This window comes from Sinohyriopsis cumingii, chromosome 17 (genome assembly GCF_028554795.1).
Source record: "Sinohyriopsis cumingii isolate HCF-2022 chromosome 17, ASM2855479v2, whole genome shotgun sequence".
Taxonomy (NCBI): domain Eukaryota; kingdom Metazoa; phylum Mollusca; class Bivalvia; order Unionida; family Unionidae; genus Sinohyriopsis; species Sinohyriopsis cumingii.
Genome location: NC_142977.1, coordinates 34,384,797 through 34,411,495, shown reverse-complemented (window position 1 = coordinate 34,411,495; position 26,699 = coordinate 34,384,797). Strand labels below are relative to the sequence as shown.

Sequence of the window (26,699 nt, the reverse complement as noted above, 5' to 3'; positions counted from 1 at the left end):
AAAGAACGATGATTATCAGTGGCAGACATATATTTCTATGTTGCATTTGTAACAATTTGCAATATAATCTGTCTATAATAGTTTCATTTCAGTTATTGCTTAAATGTCAAGCGAACTTTCTGAGAAAAATAAAGCTTTCAGAATCTCTGTCTACATAATGCAAAGAAAATAAAAATCCACGTATGTGCACTGGATCCATCAAGTTATCGTATGTGCCAGGGATTGATTATGATATTTGTAACAAATTACACTCAGCTGTGCAAAACTATCTTTGTTAACTTGCCTAAGCGTTTTCTACTCCCTCTAAGTCTTTGTAAAAGTGAATTATAAAAGATACAAGCAAGGCAAACAATAAACACAAGAGTAAACGGTGAACACTTTAGCGTGATATTTTAATTTACTCCACCTACCCCGCCGCTTGTTAATTTAAGTATCAAAGTTATAGATGACTCCACAATAGGAATTCATCTGGTTTATCAGTTCTTTCCTTATATGTCGAAATATAATCCAAGTGACAGATCTTACTACTCGACACAATATTTCAAAATACCTAATCATGTGACCTAACCCAAGAATTAACTTAATTCTTCTAACATACCACCCAACCGATCCGTCTAATGGGGAAATGCCGAATCTCGTAAACATATTTACTAATAATTATATTATTAATAACTGTCAACACATGCGTAATCATCTATTTATGGATCCTGTGCAATGTTGCGATCCTTAATATCTTAGAATAGGCTCTAAACACGTACAAAATCCAGCTATAGATAAGCACTGCAGTTCAGAGCAATGACTAAAAATTACAATAAATTAGATAAAATCAGGATATACAAACAAATATATAAATAACAATGTATTCTTGCAAAAGAAATCCTTTTCAACTGGTGGAACTTTGAAAATGTTACGTCTTGTGTTGTGTCATAATGGCTTTAACAAGCAAATTGCCTTGCATGGGTTCAATAATTTATCTTTTAAGTCTTATATACAAGCCTTTGCCAAGGCTAATGTCTCTGATTACATACAGACATATTCCTTTGATCAGCACTATAATGCTGAGTTAACGACACTTTGATAGAAACAGCATGTATACGGAGGATAACTCTGGAATCATTTAGCTTTACGAAGAGATGGCTTTTGAACAAAATGCATACAAGGCCTTCATATGCGTTATATTGCAACAGTCGTTCTCAATACTTATTCTTGTGACTCGTCAATCTTGTTGAATGGTACATTTTCAAAGTGACATTTCAAGAGGTTGACAAATAACTTTAAATCGTGACCAAACATTCCGTCTAAAGATTAGATAATCTTTGAGCCAGCCACTTTCTTTTCAACAGCTGCATTGATTAGATAGTACTGGAGCCAATCGCCTTCAACCACTTTTTAGTTATCCTCGCTGACAATCATTATTTGGAATCGTGTTAACGAAATTCACAATGATTAATGATCATGTGATAACGTCAACAGAATTTTAAATGCATGTTCGATGTGTTTGCACAAAACGCAATAACGAAATGTTATAAATTGAAACAGGAATACTTGCATAGGTTCCGCTTTCCCTATGATTTGAGATTTATGAAGAGTCAATATAATTCATTCAAGCAACGAAAACTGCCTCACTGCAAACAGGCGCTTAATAGATCGGACGTTGGAAATAAAACGTCAGGAAGCAAAAAAATATATGTACTTTTATTGTATGCTTCAACTTTTAAAAGATCTGATCAAATAGTATTCAATCCTTGGCAAATCAATTGCACGTAACAACAAGAACATAGGACGAATAGCACAAGGAGATTCATAATACTCACGAGAATGCCAGACGAAATCAGAACTCTCTTTTTAATATCAACAACGAAGTTTCTCATATTTCTCCCTGCTTTTCTGCTAGTGATTGTACAATGGAGTGACAGCACTGTGTATGTGCCCTGGATTCCACGGAATGGGACAACAATGAATCTGTTTTGTCCTTTGTCATGTGAAACCGATAAAAACCGTTCACCAGAGCAATGTTGTTGCTGTGAGGCGCGCAGTTGCAGTGAACTAGATCATCCATTGTGTCACGAAAGTATCAGCGATCTACACCTAGAATATATTGGCACTGACGGACAAAGCATCCTCATACAAGATTGCAAAACTAATGCACCTGACTATTCAAGTATTCGACATGTAAATGGAGTCATGACATCGTTTCCGAAAAATCTCATGGACTTCAAAAACCTAAAGCACGTGGACTTCACAAGAAATCGTATTTCAGAAATAGGCAACATATCCTTTTTATCAAGAATTAGCGAATTAATTTTAAACTTTAATTTTATAACACACATTTCAAATAAAACCTTTCTGGGACTGTCCAACCTTCGAACTGTACAACTTTCCAATAATAAGATAAAAAGACATTGACCCAAATACACTTTTGAGAGCTGAACTAAATATATTCAACTTCGATGTGTCAAACAATTTCATCACTGAATTGGATGTCACGATCTTCCAGAAGGCCCTTTGTGCGAGCTAAACCTTAACAATAATCCCATCCATGACATTGTCAACAAGAATGGGTTTACCTTTGATATAAATAAGATGCATGGTCCTGGATACGTAATGATGATAAACAATTCGATGACATCTGTACCAAATCTGACAGCTGTCGGTTTAGGAGACTACTCTGATTTCTTTAAAGGAGTTACGTTGCAAGGATTTTTTGTTGGGAGACATAAGATTAGATGTGACTGCGCTCTCAGTCCTTATTTTGTGCAAATACCAGATGGTGCATTGAGAACGTTTATCTCAGATATGGACAAAATCGTTTGCTCTTCTCCACTAGAATTGAATGGCATATACTTGCTGGACATTTATGAGTCGAAACAATTTGACAAACTAATATGTGACCTTGTCATATATTGTCCTTCGAAATGTCGCTGCCATGATCAGCAAATGAGGAAAAGGGTTATTGTGGACTGCTCCAATCTGACGATGACTGAGATGCCCCACTCGCTTCCCGTTGGCTACTGGGGGAATACAGCAATCGATCTTCTATTGGGCTACAACTCTATTAGTACATTGGAAAAAAGAAGTTATTTAAATGACATAGCATTTCTTGACATGACTGGGAATATCATTAAGTACGTAGACGGCAATGCTCTAAATTCTATGAAATCAGACATCAGCCTCATCATTCCGGATAACACAATGGAATCTTTACCTAACGAATTTCGGCAGCTGAACCCAAACCATCTACATATTGGTGATGATTATCTGAAATGTTCTTGTGAATTTCTTTGGGCAGAGAACTGGCAAAAGTACAAGTTACTCAACAAAAACAGAACATTATTTTATTTATATGAGAATTCAAGAATCCCTGTTGACAGCATGAGCACGGTCCTAACAACATGTGAAACTGAGCTCTCAAAAATACCAACAGGAGCATGGATTTGTATTGGGCTATTGGTTCTACTACTCGGAGCCGCCTTTTCTCTCTACATGTTTTACTACGAAGTATTCATATTATATAGACGGTGTATATGTTATTTACGAAGGAGAAAATTTGTAAAATGTCCTGAGGATATGGATACAATTTTTATTTGTTTTCATGAATGTAACACAGAAGCTTTCGAATGGACTGTGCGAAATTTGAACCCTTATTTAAAGACAGAAGTGTTTAAAACAACCATTCCATGAAAGGATTTTGAGCCAGGTATAGCACGAGAGAAATGCACCAATCAAGCAATTAATGACAGCAACACATTCATCGTTATACTTTCCATCAATCAAACAATCAATGGTGATGAGGACAGCAACGCTGATACATATTTTGATTACGAATTCAAGGTTTTATGGAAGGAATTCACATCTAACTCGATGAAACAAATCATACTGGTCAATTTTGATCAACTTGAGAGTAAAGACGTTGAAAACAGACGCATGCGGGCCATACTTCTTGTCGGTAAGGTGGCCGATTTCCATGAGAGAGAGGATATATTGTTAGCTAAAGTAAGGAAACGACTGAGCACGTTATCGGGGATTTCACGGCGACTGTTTGTGAAAACAACAGCAAGAAATGATAGAAAGTGTTTCATGTTTGTCTTGTACAAAAGATAACAATTTAGAAGAAACGATTATTTTCGACGAATCGCAAGGCAGAGACCCTTCTCGGAACCAAGATACTGAACAAACTTGTATTAATCTTTCCGATTATAAAGCAACACATCTTTTACCCAGATGTAAGGACTCACTTCACGGAGAGAAGAAACACACAGGTGAGATTGGTGCAAGAAATGTAGCTACTAATCCCGATGTTTTCAAGCGTCTGACCATCCCCCATCAGACTATTTGTAATCACTTACACAGGCGGTGCTATACTGGCAACCAACCAAGCCACGAATAAGTCAACGTCATTTAAAGTAACGTTTCTCATTTGGAACACTTTATGTCATTTGCGACTTTTCTCTCATGAAAACGTGTCTCTGTTGTACATGTTGAAGTTCATAAAATGTTCCAGACCGGTAATGACTATTGGATGGATCCATATTTTATGACAGATATATGTATGTACACAACTATAATATCATATCATTTTGGTTACAGATTTTTGCACAAAGTTCCTCACCAAACATGGATATTGGGACATGACTTCAAATGAATGTTCTAAAATCTGACTATATTGTGAAATTTCTTGGAGAGCGAAATGTGTGTTTGCACTTTGCCAGTAAAGGGAAGCTATTATTATTCTATTTTTTTAAGAAATACAGAAGGGGTGGAACATCATCTCGGCATAGAATTAAAACTTTCTTCGTTGTAATTATTTGAATACGATGATTAAATCATTGGATACGTAATTTAATATGCAAAATAGAAACGTGTCTAACAAAGTAAGACCCATCTCCCAATTCTGATTTTAAAATGAACACCTTCAGGGATATCAATAAACTGGAGACAAAACTTAATGATTATCTTTTCTACCCTGATTGTCTCGAGGAGGTACCATAATCTGTCATCTTGTTTACGTATCAAACTAAACTGGGGTTTCATTACTAACACAGCGGCAAATATTTTTGTAGGTGAATCTTTCTCAGACTACAGGAATGAAGAGGCTCGTCGTCTTTAGTGACTCGGAATAATTCCGTAATTTTACGTAACGTTGAGAATTACATCAGTTTAAACACTTGAACGTACGAATTATACATCTTTCACTTCTCACTTTGTTAATGTTTTGAGAAATTATCAAAATTATACATTCGAAAAGTGCTTGAGGACGAAAACAACGCTGACATTCTGAATGTATGCTGTCCAAAATTCTCACCATTTCACTGGAAAGAGTACTTTTTCGAGAATCGGAAAACGGTTAAATAGATGCACAGCAATTTATTATTAGGCAATACTTTTATTATTATTAAACAGCTACACACACACATACACACACACACACAGAGATAGATATATATGAAAAAAGAAATTCAGTATTTTCTGGAGAATGAAGTCATAGAGTCCAGTAAAATTGACTGGAGTTCACCATGTATACTTGTTCCGTAACCAGATAAAACTTTCCGTATGTGCACTGATTATAGGAAGGTGAACAGTGTGGCTAAAACAAACACAGTTCCATTACCAAGAATTGATGGCTGCATTGATACATTTGGCAATACCAAGTGTGTCACCAAATTTGACCTTCTGAAAGAATTTTCACAACTTCCACAGACGGAAAGAGTAAAGGCAATTTCGGCATTCGTGACTCCAGATGGACTTTATCAATTTAAAGTGATGCAATTTGGGATGAAAGGTTTGCCAATTACTTTTTGACGTCTAATGAATATGATTACCTCTGGTCTAGATAATTGTGATGCATACATCGATGATATCATCTACAACGTTACCTGCAAAGAACATTTAGCAACAAGCCGGAAATCCTTTGAGAGACTCACTGATGCAAGTTTGACAATTATTAATCCGAAAGTGAGTTCTACCATGCTAGTGTAACATTTCTAGGACATATCGTGGAACATGGACAAGTTAAACTTGTATATGCTCAGGTCAAGGCTATCTCTGAATTCCCTGTGTTAGTTAGTAAAAAGCAGCTGATGCGATATTTAGATATGGCTGGATACTATCAGAAATTTTGCTCCAATTTTTCCATAATTGCTAAACCCGTCACAAATTTATTCAGCAAGGAAAACCTAGTTTCTTTGGAATGAAAATTCTCAGGAGGTTTTTGATAAGTTAAAAGTGCGCAAGTTCTTCCATTTCCAAATTTCAACCAATCATTTAAACTATCTCTTGATGCAAGTGATGTTGGTGTTGGAGCAGTATTGATTCAAAAGGACGAACACGGTTTTTATCGTCGAGTGTGCTATTTTTCTAAGAAATTAAATAAGAACCAAGGACATTATTCAACAATCGAGAGGAATGTTTGGCTTTGATATTGGTATTACAATATTTTAAAGCTTAAATTATTTCATCTCCTTCGATTATTGTGTTTAGTAATAACAACAATGTATACTTTGCATAATTCATAAGAGTTCTTCTTTTGTTGTTTTTTTAAACCTCCTCTATAATTAATCCATGGTAAAAAGAAATCTTTATTATATAAATCTTTCTTTTTGTTTATGGAGGGAAGTGTTATAATATTTTCTTTGATTCATAATTGATTTATTTTTGTTTTACTTTTTTTATTTTTTTTTTTTTGTCTGAGTAAGATTCATAAATTAGATTCAAGAACATACTTGGACTGCGCATTAAATAACATATATCAATTAGGTTTTCAAGAGGATTGATCCACATCCGGGCATCTGTTTTGCGTTGTAGCTATATTTCTTGTTGATGTTTAGGGAAATAATAGTCATACTTGCCTTAACACTGGAGACCTTCAGGTGTTTTATATTGTGGCCAGTTTTGGGGTCGATTATTTTATTTTATTTTAAAGAAAAGTGATTATTTTCCCTGGAATTACAATGCTCTAAATTAATTCGTGAACAAGGACATTTATAAAAATTTATTCAGAATTCGAATTGGAATATTATTGTATGTGATTAAACAAAGAACTGTTGACACATCTGTACGACGCTGACCACAACATACGTCATCGCATTCCATTTTTGACTTTATCGGGATTAGAACTCTTTTTCATTAGAACATTTTGTTTCTAAGACTTCTATATTTTATTTTCAAAGGAAATTATTTTTATTGGATTCTTAAAACCTTAAGTTCTTTTTCTCAGTTTTCGCTTATTTTTCTAGGGAAAGAAATTATTCTTTAATTTTATAAAGCTTTTTGTCTTCACGTTCTTCTTGCTACGTTTTGTAAGAGGCGAAACACGTAACAGTAAGTGAAGCCAAGGAACACTTATTCATTTACAGTAAAAGTGAAATGAAGACCCAGTTTTACATAGTATTCATTATTGCACCAAGATGCAAATGATATTATGTCATACCGAATTTCATGAAAATCTCCCACAGTATATCATTTTGATATTCTGGATGCATCAGTATGTACATGACTATTTCATTCTGTTGTATACTAATTATTACCATTATCATCATCATCATTAGCATCATCATCATCAACAACAATAATAAAGGCCTATTTTAGTTGGTAACGCTGTAATATTTGTTTTACTCAATTGTGATGAGCAGAAATATTGTGGGAGACAAAAGTAATGAATCAATGCCAAATGCGCCTGAAAATGTAAAGAACATGTCACTATATCAATAATGTCTTATTCATCTTCTTCTATTCACTACCACTTACATCATGGCCATTAATGTTATTATGTTGCAACTGTAAGGATACATGCCATAATAATTACATGCGATGATAATCAATGCTATTATATTGAAACTGTTAAGATACATGCTATATTATTAACATACGATGGTCATTAACGCTATTCTGTTAAAACTTTAATGATATATGCTATATTAATTACATGAGATGATAATCAATGATATTCTATTGAAACTGTAAGGATACATGCCATATTAATTACATGCGGTGATAATTAATGCTATTATATTGAAACTATAAGGATAAATATAATATCAATTGCATACAATGGTCATCAGTTCTCTTCTGTTGAAACTGTAAGGATACGTGCCCTATTATTTAAATACAATGGTCATCAATGCTAATATGTTTAAACTGTAAGGATACGTGCGATATTATTTACATGCAATGGTTACTAATGCTATTCTCTTGAAAATGTAGGGATACATGGCATTTAATTACATGCAATGGTCATCAATGAGATACTGTTGAAACTGTAAGGATACATGCCATATTAATTACATGCATTGCTAATCAATGCTGTTCTATTTAAACTGTAAGGATATATGCCATATTAATTACATGGAATGGTCAGCAATGATATTCTGTTGAAACTGAAAGGACACATCTATATATTTACATGTAATGATCATCTATGCTTTTCTGTTGAAACTGTAAGGATACATGCCGTATTAATTACATGTTGAAATGAAAGAATTGCATCAAATTGTTAAAATAAAGATGGTTATCATGAACATTTTGTTAATAATAATTGTATACGCGCGCTCGCAGAAATAAACACACACTACAGTCACTTTCTTCAAAACATTCTTTATCATCGGATTTACTGATTTAGGCTGTGATTCACAATACACTCTTTCTAGTGCGCGGGTGGGGTGGTGGCGGGTAATCATCTGACAGAGTGGTCAATGTCAACAATCATGACACCGTGAATCATATGTGTCACGTCGTTTCTCCCGAAGATAAGAGGATTACACAAAATTTATGTTAATTGTATGCATATCAGATGGAATGACGGACGTCGTTTAAAAGAAAATTAATCTTTTCATAAGTAGTGGACAGAAACCTATATTGGAAGTCTCGTATCCAAAATATTATCAAAGCAAACAAACGCACGGTAAAGCTCTAAAGTATACAAGATAACGAGAGTGGTAGGAACTATTTTCATGTCTTACTTTTAAAGAGAAATTTCATAAGCCAATGGAGAAAATTCTGTGCTCAAAAGAAAGGCGAAAGTTAAACTGTATAGGTGACTTCTTTTGGAATATATCAAAGAGAACTTAGTCTTTTCAGTGTAAATTAAAAGATCGTGATACGCTTTGTCATATCTACTGTGCGAAGCATTAGCAAGGATATACCTCGTCTGTATTGGAAATAATTGATGCTAGTTTCAATTATAAACAAACCAAGATTACCTTGTTTGCAGTGAAAAGTAACTGTTTCTGCTTCCTTATCAACTATAGTTATTTCGTCTTCGGGAAAACATATCAAGGAAGACGAAAACATACTCATGGAAAGAAGGATATATGCACGGGTTTAGGCATAAAGAATCGGAACAAGTTATCAAAATTTAGGGATTGAATATCTTTCAGTATACTGTTTTTAAAGAAACATATTCAGTTATACGTTCGAAATGGGTACATATTTTTTCTCTTTTTTACTTTCGTCGGTTTACGTTGCAAACATCATAGCAATGATATTGTCGCCCGACACAAATGTCAATTCATCACACTATACACCCTGGAATTTCAGTGACATTCAAAGAAAGGATCTATTCTGCCCCAAACCCTGTAATGCTTCCTCGGGCAAGTCTCGTACCTCCCAAATCCTAGAGCCGAACAATGTGAAGACATACGACCAGAAATGGTGCTGCTGCTGTCATGCACGAACTTGCTATGAACTTGTTCCGCCAACGTGTGATGTCGTCATAACTAACCTCCATTTGGAATACATTGGTGCAGATGGAAGGAGCATTCTCCTAAACGACACAAACATTTCATCTAGTTTTCTGAAAAGTCAGAATGTCGATGGCGTGATGACGTCACTTCCTCTCAATTTAATGGAGTATCCAAAACATTATTAGTTTAGACTATAGTAGGAATCGGATTTGGGATATCTCTAACATCTCCTTCTTAAAAGACTTGAATGAGCTTATACTAGATAATAATCTTATAAAACATATATCAAATACGACATTCAGCGGACTAACGAACCTGCGCAGAGTCACAGTTTCAAGAAATCACATAAAAACAATTGACACTAATACGTTTTCTCATCCTGAACTGAACATCTATTATTTTGATGCTTCGCATAATGAATTAACAAACATAGATGCCACAAATATGTTCCTTGATAACTATTTTTGTGAAATGAACTACAACAACAACATTATCGAACGTATCGTAAACCAGCAACATTTTAGGTTGGATAAAAACAAAACATACGCATCTGGACTTGTGTCCTTAGCTAGTAATGCTATACAATATATGCCAAATCTGACGGAGTTTGGCATCGAAGACTCCGCTGATATCGAGAAGGTAGTCAAAATTGGATTAAGTTTTGGTGTAATACAAAATTTGAATTGTGACTGCTCACTTGTTCCTTACTTGACAAGGGTAGGATCAAAAGCTTTAATAGATTTCTTTGGATATTGGAACGAGCTTATTTGCAAAACGCCAAAGAAATTTGAGAATATGTCTATAAAGGACCTATTTTACAATGCAAATAGGGATGATCTTGTATGTGATATTACAGTTGAATGTCCCCCAAAATGCAGGTGTTATGACCAACAAAGTAGAAAGAAACTGGTAATAAACTGTACAAGTTTAGGACTGATAGCTATGCCGGATTCGTTGCCTGAAGGCATGTGGGGAAGCAAAGTGGAACTCCTTTTGAGTAAGAACTCAATCACAAAATTGGATGAAAGGAACTACATCCAGCGGATTGTGTCACTTGATCTGAGTGGCAATAATATTGCATCACTTGATGAGACAGCAGTGAAAATGATGAATTCTGATATACACATACTAATTCCAAACAACTCATTGCAAACATTACCCAGAGACTTTGAGAATCTGAATCCGGATAACCTTGAGATCGGCTATGCTTTCTTACTGTGTTCCTGTGATTTTCTATGGGCAGAGAATTGGCATAGGTACAAACGGGGAAAAAGAAATAACACTATGCAATGTCTTCATAATGGCGACAAAATCAACGTAGATCTCATGAGTGGGGTTTTATCTGAATGCGAACAGAAGGCTGACACCATTCCTATTTCTCCACCAATTATCGTGATCGTTCCTCTCACGGTATTCTTAGCTTTCTTGATGATTTTTTATTTTAGATACGAAATATTTATTTTATACCGGCGTTTTCACAAATATATAAGAGACAAACATTATTTAGACCTTGATGCATTTATTTCAGTGAATGAGTTAAACTCTGAATCTTTTCAATGGGTTTTGCACGATTTAGAACCCTTTCTGAGAGATGGCGGTTATAGGACCACCGTTCCATGGAAAGATTTTGATCCTGGCACCTACCTTGAGACAGAAACTATCAAAGCAATTCACCGTCACGTGATATATATTGTTATTGTAGCATCACGCGAGAGTGACGAAAATGATAGAGACGGTGTTCCAGTGTTGTGGGCTGAACATGAATTTAATTGCATTTGGAAAGAATTTGTTTCAGACCAAAACAAGCATGTCATTGTGGTAAATTTTGACCAAGTAAATAGCTCAAATGTGAGTGATAGATGTCTGCGTGCATTAGTTCGTGTTGGAGAAGTGGCTGATCACTGGGACAGAGAATATAAGCTTCCGGTCAAAGTAAGGAAACTTTTGGATAGTAAATACACAAGAAGTCCAAAGTAATGATATATGTTACCTTCATTCCACAAATATAATTGAAAAATATCCATACCCAGTACAAACTGACAGACAGACGCTTAACTTTAGTGCGAAGAACAGATACGATTGTCTGAATAACAACGGCCTGTGTTTGCTTACATTTACCGATGACCACCGATTTTTTTAGACGGTTTCGTTTATTCTATTCAAATATGTAAGTTACTGGCTTGAACGAGTGTTCGTTAAACAACAATTCGTCTAGAAAATTTAGTTTCATAAAATTTAGCTATTTTAGTCCCTATAAAATCGTCTTTAGGAAATCATCCCTATCTTTTCTACAGAGATAAAACGAAAGCTTATATTTTAATTAGAATGCTTGTCTTAATTTGCAATTCTTCCACTTCCTCAATGTTATTTCAAGAAAACCTTTCTAAACAAAATTGTGAGATATAAGTCCAAAATAACTGGCTATATTATATTTGTTCCACAAGTTAATTGAGAAACAGCCATTCTTACTACCGACAGGGAGATTGCTACGTTTGAGGCAATAGAAATATCAAAGTCAATCTTTGAAAATGAAAACTTACCTCATTATATGACTGGGGGTTCTCAAATTATACTTACAATTGTCTGCTTACTTTCTTAACCAAATTCGAGAAATATACATTCTTGATTTTTTGATATTATTTTGTCAAATATTTATTTTAAAATATAGGGGTCCTTTTTGATCAATAATTAAGTCATTTTTATTAATTATTTTATTATTATTATTATTATTATTATTATTATTATCCAGTTTTTTCGTGAAAGTTTAGAACATCAAAATGAATGTCGTCCTATTTAAAAACTTGTTGACCAATTCAGAAAACAATTAACAACTATAACATGCTTGCATTAATTTCGACTACACAATTCAGAAGGTTTTTATCTTTTTATTAATGTCACCACCTCACCCCACTCTAATCAGTTTTGACGAAATAGCGACATCCATCATAGATTGTTTATTAGGGTGACCTGCTTATTGTTGAAACATGCAGACAACCATCGATTTATTCAATTTCTTTTACGCTTTGCTAATTAAAAGTTGACGAACTTAGAACAATAATGTCTCTGTTACAATTCATCAGCCTGTTTATTGGTCAGATAGAATAAATATGCTTCTACATTTTCAGCTATTATTTTATAAAATGTCTGCCTAACTAGTTTTTCTTTTCAGATGAACAATTTAGTCGTTATTATTATTATTATTATTATTAGTAGTAGTAGTAGTAGTAGTAGTATCTTCTTCTTCTTTCAACTTTGGAACATCACCATGAATGTCATCATATTTTTTAACATTTATCTGGATAAATTCTGGAAAGATAATCAAATATAAACGATATAACATTATTTTAATATAAAAATGTTCACATTATTTTGAAAAGTTTTCGCTTTATATGGTCCTTAGTCCACCCCACTCTTTATTTTCAACAAGCAGAAATACTTTGAAATTGTCATGTACATGATTGGTATTGAAGCTCCTTTTATTTGTACCGACAACCATCTATATATTTAAAGAGTTTTGGGTTTTTTATTCCAATATTTAATTATCGGGATCAGAACAAAAATAAGTTATAGCCAACTCAGTTTCACGCAATTGATTCAGTACTTTTAAAATGGCGACCAAGCTATTTCACTAAGTTTACTTAAATGAAATACCCCGCTGTGTCCTACATAGATAACATGAAAGCTTGTAATTTATCTTTGACTATTGTATTGGGATGTTTGTTTTAAAGTTCCAAACATTGATTAATCAATGTGCTCCCTCTTCCTTCCTCTTGCTTGGTGTTTTGGGTAACTAAGTGTGTTTATTTGACAGGAATTGATTTTTGATGGTCGGCACTATCTCTCTCTCTCTCTCTCTCTCTCTCTCTCTCTCACCCCTAGTTGCACACACACACATTCTTCAGTACTTGGATAGGACAATATGCATATCTCCAAGTAAATACCCCATATGTGAGATTTGGCATGATAGACGTCTACGAGTATTAATTTGTAATGGAGAAGTGGCAGATTATGGCGACGGAGAACATACGCTTCAAGGCCGAGGAGGGCAATACTTGGAAAGGTTATCTAATTTGCATTTATGTATGGCTTATATATAAGTGTTTTGATTTATGTTTTCTCCTTCATCTCAATTGTATAGAAGTGTGGACAAAGCAAAGTAGATTATAAGTAGATATAAGTGACTAATTTGAACGTTCAAACTCCATGTATTCTTCCACATTGGTTTTGGTCAGAAAGAAAGATCGAACACAACGTTTTTTTATATATAAACTTTCGTCACTTAAATACAGTCACCGTTTTTATGTGGCGCCGATGCCAGATATATAGGGTTATATTTCAAATATTTACGTCACGAAAGGATATTTTTAGCTGTCCATCGCTGATTATTTCCCGGCAATATTCGCGACCCATAAAAGTCAGTACCAATTTAAAGGTTTACATTTCGGTCTAGTTAACGCCTGTGTGGCGTGCGTTCGTCTGGTTGAATTGATGAATGGCACGGAAAACGTAGATTCGTTGACGATATTCTTATATACACTAATATCTGGAAAGATCATATTATGGTATAAATGAAGCTGCTCGACATCTTTCGCAAAGCAAATCTCAGGGCGAGACCTGCCAAGTGTAGTATAGCATATTCTAATGTAGAACGCTTTGGCCGTTAGCAAGCTGGTCAGGGGAGATGAAATTGCATCCTGACAAAACTGAGGCACAGAGACGCATCTAGACCAAAAACTAAGATACAGCTTCTTTAGTTTCTTAGGTTAATAACGTCTTACGGGAAATTCGTTGCATATTTAGCAGTTATAGATAGTCTGATTTGAATAGATAAAAGAAGCACATTCAAGTTTTTTGTGGTTCATACCTGGAAAGGATTTTTAATGCTCTTAAGGGAATGTTGGTCAGTAATGAGAACTGATGCATCCGATACAGGAGCAGTTGAGGGTAAAGTTTACCCATTGCTTGTGCTGGCGGAAAAATGCTGCCGCGGGAACAGAACAACCCCCGTGGTGGGAAACGATTGTTTGGCACTGCTGTGGAGAATAGTAAAATATCACACGTACCTTTTCGGAAGGGAAACTGTCCTTGAACACTAGCCACTCGCGAATTTGAGCAAAGCGATAGTCGCGAACAATACATTGATGCTTTTGGCATCAACTTGACGGCCATATTATTTCAGGATGGAGAAAAATCGAGGGTCGGTCGGTAAATGTATGGGCCGATCACTTGAGCAGAGTTTTATTTAAGTTTCCATAGACTGTTGTCACACCATTTTTATCTTGCAGACAAATAATGAGCTCAGCCAATGTTTATTACTTATTACCACTGACTTAATTTAGTCAGATGATACTTTGTTCCGGTATTCCACATTTCTACTAAATTATGACATTTGTATTCCTATAAAACTGAGGTAATATTCTTCCTTTGCCTTCCTTACCAATCAGCACTTATTTGTGTCCATTAATGTATTTGCAGTCATGACTTGAACAAACATAAAGTCTGTGCAGATTATGTTAAATACGTTTTCATTAATATTGTTTTTCCATTGAAATTCTTGTCCATCAGGAGATAGCACTTAACATCCAGACAACCGTTTTTGTATTTAAAAGTTGATATGAAAATTGTATATTGTTTTTACTAGCTCTGGTACACTAATCTAATAAATGCCACATGCTGTTCAATTAAAATGAGTTTTCTAAATGAAACCCATTGTTCGTTAAAATGAGTCTGCTAAATGTAACCTGTTGTTCATTTGAAAGGAGTGTGATAAATTCCACCTCTTGTTCAATTGAAAGGAGTCTGCTAAATACCTTCTGTTTTTCAATTAAAAGGATTCTGCTAAAGGCCACATGTTGTTCAATTAAAATGAGTCTGCTAAATGTCACCTGTTGTTCAATTAAAAAATGACCTGTTGTCCATTTGAAAGGAGTCTACTAAAGGCCACCTGTTGTTCAGTTAAAATGGGTTTGCTAAATGCCGTCTGTTGTTCAATCAAAATGACTCAGCTAAAGGCCACCTATTGTTGAATTAAAATGAGTCTGACAGATGCCACCTGCTGTTCAATCAAATGAGTCTGCTAAATGCCACCCGTTGTTCAGTTAAAACGAGTTTGCTAAATGCTACATGATGTTCAATTAAAATGAATCAGCTAAAGCCTACTTGTGGTTCAGTTGAAATAAGTCTGCTAAATGCCACCCGTTGTTCAATTAAAACCAGTTAGCTAAATGCCACCCGTTGTTCAATTAAAACGAGTTAGCTAAAGGCCACCTGTTGTTCAGTTGAACTAAGTCTGCTAAATGCCACCTGTTGTTCAACGGAAAGGAGTCTGCTAAAGGCCACATGTTGGAATTTATTTTCATTGAAAATGAGTCTACAAGAATGTCATACTACACCGTGCTTTGTATATATTCATAGAGTTACCAGTATCAACTCCTAATCAACGATACTTCATTGACGGCCTTGATGTGGGATAAATTCATTCTGTTTATAACATAAATTTCGATTTTATTAATTATTTGTCTAATGTTAAAGTATGCTGGGCGTTAAGCAGAGTCACAAAACAAGATAGATCATGTTTTATCATTAAATTTTCTTAAAATTCTATACGTCAGTATAATCATAAATTATAATACACTTAATCTGTTGTATATTCTTTTATTTTCTGTCATTTCTGTTTTTGGGGCGCTTGATTGTTTTATTGCTTATTTTTCTCTTTTATCATCTGCATAAAAGAAAGGATTACCTTCATCATTTCTCCGTTGCATATAATCATTATTTTCATTGTAAGTTTCAACGGCAGTAACTTAAAGGAAGTGTAACCCTCGGTTATCAAGGTTCTTCAAGGCAGTGCCGTCGTTTGTGACGTCATCTAAGACCCAGTTTGGTGATTGTACGTACTCTAAAGTCATGCTAAACCTTCTGTTGCATAATATCACATAGCAACAAACTTATTAGGTGTACCCAATAGTCGGAACATTTACTGGAGTATATAATGCAATGCACTTGAATAATAAGTCACGCAAGAGGTGACCTATAATTACATATCATGGTGGCAATGCATCAATGGTTAGAGACTATCCTGGGAGCTTTAGATACCGAGGATTCCTTGTCAAGAAATTGCATCAGACATATATACCTAAAAAGTTAAAGCAAACATTGAGTGAATATATAATTCTGAGTGTTATAAATTTACATCCATTGAGAAAATATATATTTCATACAATGTAACAGCTGTAGCGTTTAGTGGTCTTGGTAAGGTGATTACGTAGTTGTGATTTACAAAAAGCTAACAAATGAAGCCACTGTCAAAATTACTAAATCAATCCTCATGCTAGTGCCGCGGAATAAAGTGACTGATACGTGAGGTGTTGAAAACACTTTCTTTCATCTAGGCCCCATCATGTGAGACGAGAATACATTAATGCATTAACGTCCTGATTCTTAATGATGCCTCGTAAACGACGATTACATTCCATCAGAGTGTCCATAAAAAGAAAATGCATTTATTTTGTTCGATTCTGCTCCTAACAACATAAACTGATTTTGAGAGTCGTTCTGTTCAAACTGGGCCCTATCGCTATTGTTCTGAATTATTCTCGTACTGCATGATGGACACTATCAAAATTATTCTGAATATCGTCGCACTGCACGCTGGCCCCGATCGCATTTATTCTGCACACACTTTAGTTTCTATCGTGCTGGATGACTTAGGATCGTGTTGTGTTCGGAAGACAGAAGGCCAAGTACACGTCTGCAAAATAATACACAATCCGTGTCCCTTACACGTCATATCCAGCGATCGATACAAATGGGTCGCCAGTGTAGTTCTACCTTGTTTTACGATGTTATCTGGTTTACAGTTTCAACTTTAACAGCTCTCTCTCTCTCTCTCTCTCTCTCTCTCTCTTTGTTGGGAATAGCGAGCGGTATATAGGGGTATGATATGATAAGCTAAACGGGTAGACACATTAACACAAGAAATTAAAAAGTACATAAATAAACGGGTAAATTAGTCCACGGGGAATAACTCCGGAAGCTTTGCTATCTTTAAGATCGAGTTACAACACTTGGCTTAATACTGGTATTTAAGAAAATTTACATATACTTGAGCCGAAATATTTTTGACGCTTCAATTCATTTGAGAAGAAAAAGTTTTGTGACTATGCCTGAAATGTATAATGAATCAAGTATAGATAAGACGAAATATACTTACATTTGATTTTTGTCCCTCGTGCCATGTAGTTTAAAAATAATGTTTGCCATAAATTCATTCGCATAAATAATACAAAATCCACGTTTAAATGTTTTGCATTTTTATGCCAAATATAGGATTAAACAGACTAGCATTGGTACAGAAAACAAGTGTGGTAAATGGAATGACCATCGGTTAATTAAACATACATTGACTATATCACATGAAATTAATGGCATAAATACATGGGTTTATTGCATGTTACTTTGTTTCCTTCCAGAATGATACCCGAACTAATGTCTCATTGTCACTAAACATTTCCAGATTCGTCATCAAATTAACATTCATAAAAACCTTTTCTTAAATTTCGTTTGTGTGTTTTTAGAACATTTGGCATACACTACACTTTAAAATACGGTACTAAAATATAAAAAAAATTCTTGAAATTATCTTGTCTTATCTCAGACGAAACGTTTAGTATTTCCTGAGATTTGAGGAGTATTTCAACTCTGTTTCAAAAAGATTAACAAGGTTTCCATACGTTGAAATTAATTTGAAATACCTTTTCTATGATTTACGTCATTTCAAATTTACATGTCTTTCAATAATGCTTATTTGGTTTAAAACAAAATGCGATATTGCATCATTTTAACCGTCTCTGCCTCTGACATAAATGTTGATATTATCTCAAGCGTAATTAAGGCGACAGTATATAAAATCTTAATTTTAGGTGAAATTGTGAGAATGATAGTAAAATCGGAACCGGAACAACAAATCCATTATATGCATTCTGTATTCATGGCATGATTGCAAGTGTACAATGTTTGATTAAATAAAAAATGTCAAATAAGTAATATTGCTGTATATTGTTGTGTATATTGTTATTGTATATTGCTATGCATATTTAATTTGCATTGCTGTTTATTCATTACTTGCTATAAAGAATTATATTTTGATTGACATTGTCCAAAATCAAGTCCATTTTCTACCTGACCTGAATTATTGAATTTTTTGTTATTCTGTAGAAATATTATATATCTTATATTTTCTCTATGAGTATGGTTTACAAATTAGGATTATTACTTTTGCCTGAGTCACGGACATTGTGTTTACTATGTTCTTTATTATACTTTTAGTAATAGACTTTCTAATTATAACTAAGATTTTATCTTGTAAACCTTTGGAACGTTCCGGAATGAAATTTCCATTTGGAAATAACTTTTTAAGAAAATGTTAATTGTGACCTTATGTGAAATAGAGGACTAGATAATCTTGTTTTCCGGGAAATTATTTATTCGTGTTGTTAGATCTGAGCAGAATCAGTTGTATTATTGTTGTGTCCAGTATTTCATTTGGGCTCAAATATATTTATTCAACATATTTATTCACTGGGAATACATCACCTAAAATTATATTCTTGGAAATAGAGACTTTTATTTATAGTGAATCGCATTTATTTTGTATTATCACCTTAATTCAGACTTTAAATCATTACGGCTTGCGTTAGTAATTCTATAATTATTTCGGATTTAATTCCTTTCTTATACTTTTACTTTCTATTTTAGGGAAGTACTTATTTGCTAAATTTCTTTATTCAAGGAGCCAAAAATGGCATAGATTACCGAGTGAACTATTTTTCCAAGAATTTAAGCAAATACCAGAGGCATTACTCTACACCCAAGAAGGAATGCTTGACTTTGATATTGGCTTTGCAGCACCTTGAAGTGTATATAGGAATGCAATATTGACATCAGGCACGTCAAGGGAAAAGACAGTCTAATAGCAGATGCACTTTCGCGTGTATCGAAAGATTATATTGTTTCATGTATACTTTCTCCCATTCAGAAGATTTCATTTTATGACAATTTGTTTTACATTTGTATGTGACAAATACTTGACCAAAGACTTACAAAAATTATACTAACAGCTGCCTCGCGTGGCGATCAGCATTAAGAGGTTAGTGTTAGAACTGGTCGGCCTGGTATCAAGATAATGTGACTGGTGGGACATCATGCTACATGTCTGCGGCATTATGCCCCAGTGCTAGATATCACTATAAACTGTCACACTGCATATATCGTAGCGATATGACTGAAAAATTGTTAAAGCTACGTTAAAAATCTAAATCACACACACACACACACACAAATAGTTGAAGTATGCTTTATGTTCAAATCTTTCTTGTTGTTTATGAGTGGAAGTGTTATGTATATTTACATTATTGATTAATTTTGTATCCCTTATCTGCTATGGATAATTATATTTTGGATCTGACCTTCCCCAAAATCAAGTTCATTTTATACCTGATATGAATCCATGATTTGTGTACCGTACACAACTAATACATAGGAAATAGTATAGGTTAACAATTTGGATTATTATATTTGTCTAAGTGAAAAACATTATGTTTTCTATGTTCTTTATTATAATTTTAGTAATAGACTTGTTTATTATGTTCTTTATTATATTTGTATCATTTAACTTTCCAATTATAACTACGATTTTATCTTTTAGACATTTGAAACCTTCCAGAAAGAAATGTTCCATTAGGTAATAATTTTTTATTTATAGAAGATGTTAAGATCAAAGAGAAGACAATACAATCTAGTTTTTCTAGAAATTATTTATTTGTGATGTAAGATCTTATCAGAATCTGTCGTATTATTGTTGTGTCCAATATTTCACTTGGATTCAAATTTATTTCTTCTAGTTATTTATTCACTAGAAATACAAAATGCTCATCTAAAATTATATTCTTGGAAATAAAGACTTTTATTTATAGCGAATATTCAAATAAGGATATATTCTTGGAATTGTATTATTGCGATCCAAAAAAGAATGTCGGCACATTACTATGACAGGGGCCATAATAGACACATTAACACTTCCAGCGCTGGATTTATATTGGATTATCACTAACGTTTATTCAGGAATTAACATTATGGATGTCGGCTTCAAAGTATGGTGATCTGTCCTCCACGTGAGGTCCATGTTCAAAAGGTCTGTAGATTTAACATTAGTGTGAAGGTTTGGCCTCTGTGATAATTTAACACTGAGATGGATTTCTGACATAAGTGATTTTAATACTGAGATGGCACTTTGGCCTCTGTCATAAATGGGGCTCTGGCCTAAATGGGGGTCTGGCCTAAGTGGGGCTCTGGCCCAAATGGATATTTGTCCTAAATGGGACTCTGGCATAAATGGGCCTCTGGATTAAGTGGGGCGCTGGTCTAAATTGGAGTCTGGCTTAAATGGGGTTTTAGCCTAAATGGGGCTCTGGCCTAAGTGGGGCTCTGGCCTAAATGGGACTCTGGCCTTAGTGGGGTTCACGCCTAAATGTGGATCAGGTCTAAGTGGGGCTCTGGCCTAAATGGAATATTAGAGTGCTTCTGACAGAGTTATGGTAATATAACCTCTAACGGGAAAGGAAAGGAAAATGTTAAACTTACCTCTATTAACCAATAGGCCGTTCGGACTGAGCAAAGCCAAGTCATCTACTAAATAACATCCAAACGTAATAAGCAATGCACAATTTAAGTAACCAACACCCACACTTACTAACCAAATAAAAGTTTTAAATACTGTCACCCAAAGTATAGGATTAAAATAAGTGGTATGAAGTAGAAATTAAACTCCTTATAAAGAAAATTAAATTTCCCCTACAACTCCTCTCCCCATATATTTAAATGCAAGGCCTATATAACGTGAACAGCCACACCCAATCACTCTTATAAATCATATAACCCTAGGAGAGAAAGTGTAGGAATATACACTATACACAAATATATTTATATACTGTCAGAAACAAGAGTAAAAGTGCTCAAACATACAACAAATATCCGAGCTGAAAGAGGCAGGAGTGATCATGCACTGAATACACAAACGTAAGTGCTATTACACACAAAGTGGGGACTTAAGGTTTACTTGTGAATTGACAAAAGACAAAGACATAACATGAATACATAAAGAGTCAATACTGTATTAAATGATCGTGGTTGGAAGGACTATATGTTAACTTTGTGAGTGATCATGTAAAATCAACACATCGATAAATACCCAACCATGAACATTTAATTCTTACAATTTCAATTTACTTACATTATGTCATCATATCAGCAAATTTCATAAAGAAAACATTCACTTCTATGTAGATCGAAGTTTTCTTTCATTAGTCTCTTAAGTCCGACAGAATACATAGCCCGATCTTTTCTAACCACGAGTCGTCGATTCTTTATACAGTTATATAGGGTAGAGTGTCACAGCTGGTCATGCCAGTGATGTATTGTTATGACCATTATTTTTAAAATGGTTGATGCTGTTTAAACCAGACTATTCCTTTGTTTTGTTTTTTGTCTTTAAATAACGCTTGCTTATGGCACGTATTGTTTTAGCATTTTGTGTTGTTACTTTCTGCGCATTTCGATCTTCTAAAAAGCTAAATTGTGTCCATTTTTAGTGAGATTCCTTATTTGACATATAACACTGATCGTTAATAACTGCTGAAGAAACATGTTGTCGAAGAGAAAATGCAAGAACTGATTTGGAATGCCTGCCATATGCCTTCTTTGGCAAAAGGGGTGAGTGTTGGAGTGAAGGATAGTCTGTGCAATTACATTGTTTTAATGGCGCTCACCACTTTCGCATTTTGCATCGAGGGTTAGAATTTTAATGAAAACAATTATCTCCGGGTGTCCTCACTCTTTATACTGGCTATTTAAATAAGACCTTGTATATCTTAGATATTATTCAAAGAACCTTTAATTCCTTTTATTTTGGTATATGATTGGTGCGTGTAAGTGTAATATGGGTTATAGGATCTACAGCTTGGCCTTACTTCAAATGTGCACCTCTCATAAGACTGCTAGCTCCGCTTGGTCATTTTCACTTCCTGGACTTCAGAGGTAAATTGTAAACAAAGAGCGAATAACTTTATTTACATTTTATATATTTGGAGATTCATTCATTGTACTTTCAGAAGCTGGCATTGTCTAGTCTGGCAAAATTCATTTTCCTTTTTTTATATCTGCTAAGGATAGTGTACATTAGACTAATACAGACTGATTTTTGTAGCACAAGGGAGCAGTCATTTTAGTTAGAAGTGTGTTTAGATCATTTGTAATTTCCACAAGTACAATATCCAATGAAATTTCAGCCAGAGTACATGAAAGTAAACTAGAGGTATGCCAACATTCTCTCAGTTGTCCATGCTGCAAATGTAAACAACTTCAAATTACACCCACCACTTTCTCAGAAGTTCATAAAATCTGTAGAGCGCACCCACTAATATCTAATGGTCGATTTTAATCTGGAGTTTGTAAATTTTGATTGGAAATCACAGGATTGGGTGGGTAGCACTTGTTTTGTTACTAGGATGTAAAGCGTTGATATATATAAAACTTGACATCAAATGACCTGGAAACAGCAAGCAAAAGTAGTCCGCAGAATTTATCGATGTGTAAAAAAACAAATCCATTCGAGTATCACGTGACCGTTTACATCCAATTAAATTGTAGAAAACGCGGTCAATTCATAACAATTGGAATTATATATTTTTAATTACTAAGTAATACCTTCGATTCTAAGAGAATAGGGTGACGCTGAAAATGACCGATCGAGTTATTAACCAAAGACGGTCGGTTCTTACAACACCACTTGACTGTTCGTCGTCACAAGCTTCTCAGCACTGCTTATACATTAAGCAAGACTCACTTCAGTCATCCTTGCCTTTCCACCTTCACTCCATAGTTCCGTACGTATAAGTATGGTACTGGCCCATGTCACATGTACCAGGCTGCAATAACATTGTTGAAATACTAATTAAAAAATGTAGGCTTACATTCATATTTCTTGATTATCGTGGGAACAGGTGACATATGTGGCGTTCTATAGTTTCGTATTTTGCGTAGGGACAAAAAGAATTTCTCTAGTCATTTTCGCTGGTTAAATCGGTTATTTTTAAAAAAAGAAATTGCATAGCTTAGATATTATTCAAAGGACTTTGTTTTCCTTTTATATTGGTATATAATTAATGGATGTAATTTGGGCAAGTGAATATACAGTTTAGCTTTACTTAAAGGTCACTGGCCACCTATATTGTACAAACTTGTGATATTATTATAGTCTTAAACAAAAACGCATTTGATATGTATGCAAACCATGAAAACGTTAAATTAGACTTAAAATTCCGCTTTTTAACATGAAATATGTACTCGGCAAACTCTGTAAACAATCGGTAGTCTCCGCGTGCCAAAAAAACGGATCTGACGTACATTTATCCCTTCTATTCAACCTAGCCATTCAAGTGATTAATTTCTCCACATGAATGTCTATGTGATATATCTTACGATCGTGCTTTTGTACAGCAATTATGGTGCACTGTGTTGCATATGGATGTAACGAAAAGAGGGATGATGGGACAAAAGGTATCTTCCTTTTTCCGGAAGACCCTGTTTACCAGACAATTCAGCCCTACTTGACAATAGTTGACAAGTTGATATATATATATATATATATATATATATATATATATATATATATATATATATATATAATTATCTTTTAAAAAAACGTTCTAATGGATAAAAATAAACAACTGTGATAATACGTTACATTAGGAAGATACACTTCTCTTTAAAATAAATAATTCACCGAATTTTAAACACAAATATACTTATATAAATTGCCGATCTGTTTTAAATGATAGAATTGGTTCATCATAGAATCGAATGAACAATCGAAGTCATTGCCTTATACAACTTCATTAAATGCTTATTCCCGGTTCACTCCAACTTCACTGTCGCTGTTCTTCTCGGTCCTTTCGATTTTTCCCCCTCTCCGACCTCCCTACTGTCTCGCCTCTTTTCGGCCCTCAAACTTTGTGTGATACGTAAGTACGTAAATACGTAGATGTATGGATAAGTAAGCACGTGGATACGTCTGTAGATATTTCAGTGGATACTTCACTGGATACGTCAATAGATCCTTCAGTGGATACATCAGTGGATATTTCAGTGGATACGTCAGTGGATACTTCAGTGGATACTTCAGTGGATACCTCAGTGGATACTTCTATGGATTCATCAGTGGATACATTAGTGGATACTTCAGTGGTGCTTTTCCGCCTTTCAAAATAATCAGAGAAGCAACCTAAATCTTCTGTCAGTTGTCCTACTGAGAATAGACCATTTCTCCCCTCTCGTTATGTCAGATATCGTTCTATCGGAATTCAAACAGATACCAAAGACCTCTGGTCAAGCTAAACATGGCAGACCATAAACAAACCTAGTGTCATAAGATTAATGTACTTCCTAATGGTTATTCCATCCTGATTCTCAATAATATTACACGAGACATAACAGTTCCGTTTTCGTCTCAATTACACAGATGTATGAATACAATTCATTATATGGCTTAACTAAGTTATTTTCAGCGAATACAAACATTCAAATCTTTATCATACGTGAAATCATCTAAGATCGGTGAATTCAAACGGATTCTCGTAACTCAAGTAATGCATGAACTTCGTAGATTCCTATAGCAATCACGACGAAAACTTCAAATAACTCGTCAAACTTTTATAAAGAAGATCATTGTACGAATTCAGATAGATGAACTCAACACAGTTACACTTATATCAAGAGAATCGACCTACGGATTTAAACAAATTATTTCATGCAAATATAGACAATTAAATTCAAACAAATCATTATATTGGTATCAACGAATTACATGAGATTGACGCAAATACCTTGTGATTTCAAGCTTTGTTCGCTTCTACCACCAGAATTGTGTCCGTTGACTTTCCAGAGATCCGGTCCCTTAATTAAGAATCACTTCCTCTTCTGACAAAGACATTAGAAATCATTGCAGTATAGCGATTTAACAAGCACCTGTCCCCATAAATCTAATGAATTGTCTTCTGACCCAAATTAATGTGCCCTTCGTAGATCGACAGAAATTGCACCCTTACATACACATATATACAATTTATGTAGGACAAAGTGTTTTTGATAATTTTTAAAGGTTCAAGAATTTAATATGTTTTAGGGGAAAAAATTGAACAAATTTAAAACAAACTAAACTATCTTGATATTCTTTAAAAGAAAATAATCATATTTAGAAACGTACATATATATATGAGAAAACACAAACAGACATATTTTGCTCTTTCTAATAAAAATATTTATATACATTTATTTTTATGCTAAAATAATATATGCATCTGCACAACGACATTCTCAATTTAAGTCTTCCGGTCAAATTACCAATATTGATTTATAAAACAATAATACTTTATAATATTCTACATAATACGTCTACATTTTTCTAAGAGTATTTCGTACATGAGATATTATAACAAATATATATAATTTTAGGCCACAGGTTGTAACACTGCTGCATAAAATACACACTCGATTACACATGAGAGAGAGAGAATAATAATGAGAATTTTGTCAGTGTTTACTTGCTATAATATGACGCTCTTGCCAGTTAATTTTATTGTTTGTTTTTATTTTCAAGTTGATGTCTGAATATGTGTGCGCACGTAAACTGAAAGCTTGTCATTGCTAGTCAATATCGTCAATCAGATTTGCTCCAGTATTTCATGCAAATAAGAAAGGAACTAATTTTGTGTTGAATTTGTGCCACCACCACCACCTCCTGCACGGTACAATACAATAGATAAACAAACACTTATTTGAACATAAAATGAAAGAAACTCACCTTGCATTGTTATCATTTATTCCTTCTGTTTCATCATGCGAAATGTATTAAACAAAAAATTTATCTACGAACTCCGTATATGTAGCGGATGCCGGTTGGCGTATGCA

At 34.3% G+C, this 26,699-nt stretch overlaps 1 protein-coding gene across 1 annotated transcript; it reads left to right on the top strand.

The window, feature by feature from the left end:
• The first annotated feature begins 10,148 nt into the window (after positions 1 to 10,148).
• LOC149778406 (uncharacterized) lies at positions 10,149 to 11,654 on the top strand. The gene has a single exon (XM_089938337.1). The coding sequence runs from the start codon at positions 10,149 to 10,151 to the stop codon at positions 11,652 to 11,654; it is 1,506 nt and encodes a 501-aa protein (XP_089794463.1).
• Positions 11,655 to 26,699: the final 15,045 nt, after the last annotated feature.